The sequence below is a fragment of the Punica granatum genome, chromosome 7 (genome assembly GCF_007655135.1).
Source record: "Punica granatum isolate Tunisia-2019 chromosome 7, ASM765513v2, whole genome shotgun sequence".
Taxonomy (NCBI): domain Eukaryota; kingdom Viridiplantae; phylum Streptophyta; class Magnoliopsida; order Myrtales; family Lythraceae; genus Punica; species Punica granatum.
Window position 1 is genome coordinate 1,983,892 of NC_045133.1, and position 8,850 is coordinate 1,992,741.

An 8,850-nucleotide genomic window follows, 5' to 3' on the forward strand; every position below is an offset into this window, starting at 1 on the left:
TTGTACCCTCAATTCATTAGTGAACGCGCCCATGACCCACCAACCACACGAAAATTCCTCACTCGTTGAGGGCCTTTCCATCTCCATATAGATTTCCATAGCAGGTTGTCGGCTGCAATAATGTCCTTTGTGAATTGCTTGTAAGCTGACCCCATTGTGAAAAGCCCTCGTACAGATAAATTCCAAAAAGGTCGGTCCTCACCTCTATCCATACTTGGAGGAACCATTGAGGCAATCTTCAAAACAGATTGATGAGGAAGGAATTCCGAGAAGAGGTCCCATCTCCAGTTTCCTTCATTATTAACATAAGCATTCACCGGATTCTCCCGTAGCTCCATAGGAACAACTGCGTTAGCTGCAGAAGAGAGGACAATGATTCGGGACCCAGACATCAGTCCAAAAATGAACCATATCTCCCGAACCAATAGACCAACCAACTGCTTCACTCATCGTAAGCCAAATAGAGCAAATTGAGTTCCAAAGCCTTGATGCTTTTTCATTCACTGCAAAGTCTCGAACTATTGACAAGGGGTCATCATACTTATGACGAAGAACTGGAAACCAGAGTTTACCCCAGTCATTCATTAGACCCCAACATATTTTAGCCAAGAACGCATCATTGAACTCCTTTAGTCGTCGAATTCCTAAGCCACCACAAGATAGCGGCTGAGCTACGGTGTCCCAATTCACTAAATGGATCCTCCGTCTCTCCGCTGTATGACCCCATATGAAATTCCTGCAGAGTCGTTCCACTTCATCAGTGATCGCCTGTGGGATCCTCGTGGATTGCATCGTAAACACCAGTATGGATATGATGACAGACTTAACAAGTGTTACCCTTCCTGCCATAGATAAGGTGTTTGCCGACCATCCTGACAGCCTCGATTTGACACGTTCGAACACTCTATAATAAAGTGTATCGATTAACTCAAGCATGTAGAAGTGAAAAGTGAGTATCAACTTGTTAGTGATGTAGTGGTAGAGATATGATTATTTGTGTCATATATCTCATCTTCGAAACTGAATATTATAACTAGATAATTTATTGAACCTTAGACAACTTTCATATTAGGAATATATTGTACAATAGTAAGTAAATATTTATTCTCTCATTAAATTTAACATATTTTATATTATTTTTAGTATAGTTTTTAATTTATGTATTAACATCACATTTTTCCTATATAAGGATTACTTGAATTTTGTATACCTAAATTGATAAATGACTCTATATATAATTTTCTTAATCATTTTTATGGTAAAATTCCAGTATAACAATGTGTTATTTTATGAAAAAATTGTGTGATACTATCATAACTTTTTTCTTTTTTATTTTATTGTATATAATTAAAGTAGGATTTTGCAAACAAGAGCCCCTTATTGGGTATATGAGAGCCTTTCACATAGGCTTTTCGAACATTCTCGTTGACTGACTCTTCAAGTCTCCATTATTTAATATGAACATGAATACAATTAGTAATTGATTTTTGCATTTTCTTATAAAAATTCAAAAAAAAATTATAAAAGTAAATTTACATTGTTTTTAGCTCATAATCAATTTTTAATTCATATTTTGTATGATCCAAACACGCTCTAATAAGTCTGTAAAGATATTTTTATCATAATTGTGTTTCATATTGTTAAAAGTTTGAGAAAAAAAATAATTATAAAAAGTAAATTTATGTTGTTTTTAGGTCATGATCACATAGATGGTAAATCACCCGAACCATTTCTTAGTTCATGTTTTGTATGATTTGAACATATTTTAATAAGTTTGTAGAGATATTCTTATCGGATTGTTAATAATTCGAATAATCATTACTGCACTCGTAACGCAAGAGTTTCAAGAGTAGTTAATTAATATAACATGCACGGGGAGAAATGGGGTGTAGTGCAGTGGTTAACACCCTCACCTAGTAATCTAGAGATTTCAGATTCGATTCTCATCAGTGGGACTACATGTGCTCCTTTATTTAAATTTCTTTTCAATTTCCTTATACTAGGATATCAACCTCCTATTGTAACCACAAAAAAAAATGCACGGGCTTATGCATGCGTTATAAGATAGACATGTTGCTATGCACATATTGCATCGTGGATCATTAGTATTATATTTGAGTTTGGACGCACCATGCATCTAATTATAATGTATATGGATTATAGCTAGGTTTTCTTTCATAATTAATTCTAGAATTTCTTTTAAGATTACTTACGGCTTAAATTAGTCGGTCTTTTTTACGTGTTAAGGGACCCAAAAAGAGAGACAATGTCTTCAAGTGCGTCTTCTCGACCTCACACAGTCTCGAAAGTATTATTATTGGTAAATATTTTTAACTAAATTCCCATACTATATAAATTAATAAATATTTTTTCAACAAAATTTCCTAAAACTAAGAATAGATTAACTTGTTTATTATTACCGAGTTGAAGCAATCAACTCACAAGACAACATATAACAGATAAATTAACCAGACCCCCAAAATCTCATTCGGTAGATCTAGGCCATAAAAATATTATCAGTATCTTTTCGCGCTTGTGAATTAACTTTAACTTTTGAATTATTATTAATTTGCATATATCATGTCTGTATGTATAGTTAGACGTCAATGAGAAATCGTCCCTTATGTTTAACGATGTGGATCCATAGCCTTGTTAGGTGGATGTCGGAGCTTGTTATTGCTCTGTGCATCGTCACACCATCCCACAAGTACTATATGTTTGACATGAATTTATGTCATCGTACCATTATCAATTACAATCTTCTAGCAAAACCTCATATATTACGTACACCATATATATATATATATATATATATATTTGTGACACATTTATAGGGAACGCGTATATACTATATTTGCAAAGATTTGAAACTTTAGAATTAATGATACGTTTAATTGAATTGAAATCAAACAAAATCTTGTACTCATCTTGGTCATTGATTTCAATTCCAAAACAAACAAATATTGTATGTTTTTTATGAGTCAATCCTCGTATCTTTTGCCCTCCAAAATTCTCATGTCTTTTAGATTCCAAACAATATATATATAATTAAATCTGCTTCTTATTAAATGAATTGAATTCTTTTACATAACAGAATTTCAAACGTAGTGTAAAACCTGTCCAATGTTTTAATTCAAATTTTATCTTGATTAGCATTATCACTCGTTTGATCATTTCTTAAAAAAAAGAGAGAAAAATTGGCCTGTTTGGTTTCGCAATTCTATTTTAGAATCACAATTCTAATTTAATTCTACCCACTACAAAACAAAATAACTCATACAAAGTCAAAGAGTGGGTCCCATTTTTATCATTTTTTTCCCACAACAAAACAACATAACTCATACAAATTCAAAAGGTGGGCCCCATTTATACCACTCAAAATCAAAATCAAAATTTGATTTTAAAATCCTACTATGAAACCAAACACCACCTTAGGGTTTTAAATGTGGTGGACGCTTAGAGCTACCATCACTCTTAAACTATACTAAATTATCACCGAATTAACTTACTTATCCTTCTATTTTCACCCTATACGTCTCACCACGGTTCTCTTATAACCGAAAAGAAAAAAAAAAAAACTTAGGGAGGTTAGAAGGTCAAAGCAGCAAGGGTTGAGGTGACTGATTGAGATTCTCTCTTTGCTGGGGCGGCAAAGGCGTCTTCTCTAGAAACATTCCTATTGAGTAAAAGAGTTGTAAAAGAGGGAGTGCAACGTCCTTACCTGTTAACCCAAAACTTTGATTTCCTTTGTAACCAAGAAAAAAAAAATTCAATTTATTTAGTCAAAGGATCCCATGAAAGCTTATATACGCCCAGGCGCACAAGCTTCCGTAATTTCATGACTATATCCATCCTTTATTTGGGTTTGTAGACCCTGTATTACTTAATTTCCAAAATCTCAATCAGGTCTAATTAATTCATACTCAATAAATAGCGGAAAAAAAATCAAGTTCGATCCGAGTCAATCCATTAAGAGATAAATTTCTCATAATCGAGGGTTTTTTCTATTCACACCTATGTCATTCTTGGGAGGCGCATGCACCGGGTGCGTGCATGAACCCAAACACGGGGAGTCTCATGAAAGGAAGGAAATAAGATTTTCCCGGGTTGGTCATCTGTTTTCTTTTTCTGGGTTAATTAACAAACGCGGCTTCCCTCCGGTAGAAAATATTTCACGTCCGCCATAACTGAAATCCAACGGCATCCTCCAACCTCTGTTATCTCCCCTGCCATTGCCATGCATTCAACCCCATCATCGTATTCATCGTCGCCATTGTCATCTCTCTGTTTGTCCCGTCACCCATTTTCTGCACCCTGTTGAGGACATACTGCGGCCAGGGTAAAGGTACAGTCTTGATCAAGAACTCACTGATCTCTTTCCAGCTTGTTATGATTTCCATATCTTGGGTCGTTTCTTGATTCATGGATTATCGAAAGATCGATTATGTCGACAATACGGAGAAAAGGTTATACCATTCCATGGACATGAAATTCTCTGCCGGTGCTAGCAGTCCTGGCAAATTATGTCCCCTGCTTGTTTTTTCAGGATTCATGGGTCATAGAAAACACAAGCTAGTCGGGTTCCATCGATAATACCTACCATAGTCATAACCGTCCCTAGTTTAGGTTGCCACCATGCGTTGTTTGTTTGTATTTCTTGTTAGGCATTAAGAAAGACAGATCTCCCGTGTCGTTTAGTATTTATTCGCCCAATCCCAGCTCCGCAAGCTAAGACTGTTATATCCTGTTGCAGGTTCCCGAGCGATCCTCGCAGGAATGGTGGTGGACTCGACTGATGAGCAGCTGATCGATAAGGAGATCAACTCCAAATTTGGACATTCAGGAAGCACTTCAATGGGGAGAACACACAAATTAAAGAATAGAAAAATACAATCGGTTCCTTCCCGATACCTTGCAACCAAAGTTGGCTCATGCCACGATTTCTGCAAACATGGAAAGAAGCATCCTCCGGACGAAAATGTTGGGTGTCTGACCTCTAAAAGAATTTCATGTGTCCCTCATGGCTGCACTGATCTTGAAAAGGCTATTGACATGGAAGCGAGAGATAAGAAATCGACCCTTGATGTCTCGGAGAACCCGATCAATGGACGCAAGTCATGTCTGCCGCGGGAAAAGATTGTCTCGTTTCATGATCACTCTGCGGAAATGGAGGTTTCTTTAGACTCTGCCAGAGATCACAAGGCAAATCCTGTCGATGATGGAATGACCAACTTCTTTCAGCATCTTAAAGAAACAGAACTTTCCTCGGACCTTGCTAGTGATCACGACGAGGCAAAGGCTGCACTTGTGAACTCATTATCTATTCCAGCGCCAGGATCTCCAAGTGATGGGAGAGATTCTGAAACCAATGCACCAGTTCCAATCATGAGGATCGGAAGTTCACGCAGCAAAATAGGCCTGAGGACACCAAGAATGAAATCAACAAGAATCTCCATAGCTGATAAGCACAAAGTGCAGCTTCCCCCTAGTGCTTTGGTTCCTCCAAAAGCCCCGAGAACGAAAGCAACAAGAATCTCCATGGCTGATAAGGCCAAGAATCCACCGTCCAAGGCTCGTGCGGTTGCTCTGACTCATTCTGTTAATGGAGTTTCAAGCAAAGCCAAGATGAGCTTCAAACATGTTAAATCAGCGCCGAATGAGGACAAACATGATCTCGTTAAAGGAAAGCCAGGCCGCCGGAGCCCCGAAAGCACACCTGAAAATGCAGAAGACAATATCGTGCTGCCCGTTAAAGAAACCGTTTCCAGTTCGAGTACCTCTTCTTCGTCTGAGGTCAAAGGAGGGGGCAGTCCGAGAGGAAGCATCAGCTCTCCGCTGCCACCATTGCCAAGGCAGAAGAAGTCGAGAAGCTGTCAAAGTTTAATGTCCATGACCAAGAGTCCTCCTCCCTCTTCTGGGAATGGAAACAGGAAAACCAGAACTAGTAGTAAATCACCTTCAAACTCATCTTCTGCAGCATCTTCATCGAGGCCTTCAACAACTTCCTCGACTGGGGGCACAAAGGAGATAGCCTCTCAACGCGGGATCACTACAAAAGATAATCGAGGGGATAGTTCAAGAATGGTATCTAAGAGCAGGCCGAGACGGGGTGAAGTACTTCATTCTGAGGATAGAAACTGTTCATCTCGGAAGCTACAATTCAGAAGGGGAAGGATGGTTGACCCAAAACTTGAGACAATAACAGCTCCGAGGAGGCTCAAGTTTCGGCGTGCAAGAATAATTGGTGAGACCCAACATGGTACTAGTGACACTGCAAGAAAAGGTTCCAACAGAACGGAAGCTGATGCTTTCGAGGTGAAGAACAGTAAGTCTGAGAAAGTCCTGCTGAGGCACCAGAAATCTGAAAAGGCGAAGAATGTGCAGAGTTTATTCAATAATGTCATCAAAGAGACCGCTAGTAAACTCGTTCAGTCGAGGAAGAGTAAGGTCAAGGCTTTGGTTGGAGCTTTCGAAACGGTCATATCGCTGCAGGACTCTAAACCAAGAGCAACAATCACGACCTGCTGAAGGTCTGTTTTCGATTTCTTCCAAATATGTACATAATGATCTGAAAGTAGCTATCAGACACCTCAGTTCTTGCATGTCTAATCTTTCGTAAATTTTGACGTTGCTTGGACAATTTTCTACTATCAGTTATGTTTCTTCCGGGTCTCTTGAATGATTTGTTTCCTGTGCACTGGAAGATTTCCGGTTCCGTTTTGTTTTGAATAAGATAAGCGCACGTACTTCGTTCTGTTTCCATGAGTTCTCTCACAGTTACCAGACCTTCCCAAGTAAATAAATTAGCATGTCAACAAGTAACGGCTGGAGAAACCACAAGTTTGTGATAAATTTAACTCGGAATAATTCCTTAATGTTGAGATAAATGATATATACAATGACATTATGATACAATACTTTGATGTAATGTTAATTTCAGAGGCTGTCGAATGTACTCCTAATGAAACTTTTAGAAGCAGAAACATCCCACAGAGGCCTCTCCTGATCGGATCTTCTTTGCCTTCTCCCTCGCCTTGGACTCTTCGTTTCTTCTTCTCTCTTCTGCTTGAGCTCTGGCCTCACCTGCAATTCGCTCGATTCTCGCTATTTTGATCCGGTAATGCTCATTGTTTTTTGCCTTTCTCTGCTCCATCTCCGCCTGCAAGTTTTAATCACGCAATGAGTTATCGGCTTAGACAAAGTCGGGAAAGTAGAGGAACGTAAGGTTATCACAAGACCTTCTTCCTTTCCATGAAGAGTTTGGCTCTCGACTTCTTCTGATTCTCCCACTCGAGTATCGAAGACTTAGTCCTATCATGCCTGAAAGTTGAACACAGACTTATAAGAATGGAAAATGTATGATTTGATCCTTCCTCGTACAAGTTTAAAGCCTTTCGTAGGGTACTGATTATCGAACAGCAGACCTCTTTCTGATCTTTTCCATCTGAGCTCTCTCCCATGCATCTCCTTTATCTTCAGCTCTGTTAGCGTATCCCGTTCGCTTCTGAGTAGCAGCAGCGCGAGATCCAGTCCGGGGAGGGCGATGATATGCACTTTCCTGAGGCCTCCTCGCAGAAGCTTCACCAAACAGGTATAACAAACCCTCTCAGTTCTTCTGCAGAAGATTATGACATGGGATTTGAAAATTAGAGTTTACCTTCTGCTTCTTTATTAGAGGACCGCCTGCTCACTCCTGGTTTTACGTCAATAGTCTTGCTCTTTGTCTTGTCCCTCGATGCTTCAAAGTCCACCCTAACCTTCCTCTGATTCTCAGCCTCGACTTTGAGGGAATGGACTGCGAATGCAGAGGCTGCAACTGCCGCTGCATACTCGCTAGGGACAGAATAATCATAATCCCAACTCATTTGGCCCGAAAACTGCCTCTGGAACCAGTTCTTTGCTGTCTGACCTGCAAAAACCCGTAAAAACCAAATCTTCACCACCTTCTCCTCCCTCAGTCGATACATCGTTATTTACCAATGTCCATAAAAAAAAAAAAAAAAATTAAAAAGTGCACCTCCTGCGAAGGAATCCGGTTGATGCCGATCTTCGTGTCTTGAATCAGAAAATCTCACCCTAAAAATCAGTCAAATGATAATTCGCTCGAGAACGATAAGAAATACATAGACATAGGCCTGTTCAAGATTATGAGTGAACATATTTGTGAAACAGCATGAATCAAATCTTCACCGCTATTTTTCAAACTTTATACGGGGATTGTTTATAGAGGTACCTTCTCTGCTTGTTTATCAGATCCTCCATCTTCAAAAAGCTGCAGGAGCCCAATGATTCTCTATGTTCTGCTACAAATACGAGACCGCGACGGGCATCTCCTAACTTGTAAGGAAAAACTCCACTGGAAAGCCTCTGCACAGGAGATGTGAAAGGAAGCAAAGTCTCATGTGCTTTGTTAGCACAAAACAGAGGCAAAGAATCTTCCCATCTCAAAGGTTTCAACTGCATGTGTTGGTTTGTGCTTTAAAGACGAAACCTTTTGGTCCAAATTTTAAGGATTGCATGAGTATGCAAATTATTCCTTATTCCATTCTGAAGTATTGGAATTGGATTCTCACAGGCCGGCCTGCGGGTCCAGGTTACGGTACATTCTGCCGATACCGAGCTTCTATTTCAAGGTTCGATTGGACATTTCCGACTAATGTCCTTAAACACTCTGTCATTGAATAAACGTGTGGTCTTTGAGTAAAGCAACCCGACTCTGAATAAGAAATATCATTAATAAGAAGAGGTAGTGTCTACATAAGCATCGGGATTTAGATTCGGATATCCCTCGTAAATACAAAGAGAAGGAAAATTTGACATTGAACCAACATGACCCAAGTCATGAGCGAG

The 8,850-nt window shown here is 39.2% G+C and overlaps 2 protein-coding genes across 2 annotated transcripts; one reads left to right on the forward strand and one right to left on the reverse strand.

Moving 5' to 3' along the window:
- Positions 1-4,150: 4,150 nt before the first annotated feature.
- Positions 4,151-6,767, forward strand: LOC116212938 (uncharacterized protein YMR317W-like). The gene is made up of 2 exons (XM_031547700.1): positions 4,151-4,345; positions 4,754-6,767. Exon 2 carries the CDS (start codon positions 4,777-4,779, stop codon positions 6,526-6,528), a length of 1,752 nt encoding a protein of 583 aa, XP_031403560.1. The 5' UTR covers positions 4,151-4,345; positions 4,754-4,776; the 3' UTR covers positions 6,529-6,767.
- Positions 6,768-6,867: 100 nt separating this feature from the next.
- Positions 6,868-8,502, reverse strand: LOC116212939 (remorin). The gene is made up of 6 exons (XM_031547701.1): positions 8,234-8,502; positions 8,018-8,076; positions 7,658-7,909; positions 7,425-7,578; positions 7,239-7,320; positions 6,868-7,159 (listed from the first exon to the last, which is right to left on the reverse strand). Exons 1-6 carry the CDS (start codon positions 8,461-8,463, stop codon positions 6,971-6,973), a joined length of 966 nt encoding a protein of 321 aa, XP_031403561.1. The 5' UTR covers positions 8,464-8,502; the 3' UTR covers positions 6,868-6,970.
- Positions 8,503-8,850: the final 348 nt, after the last annotated feature.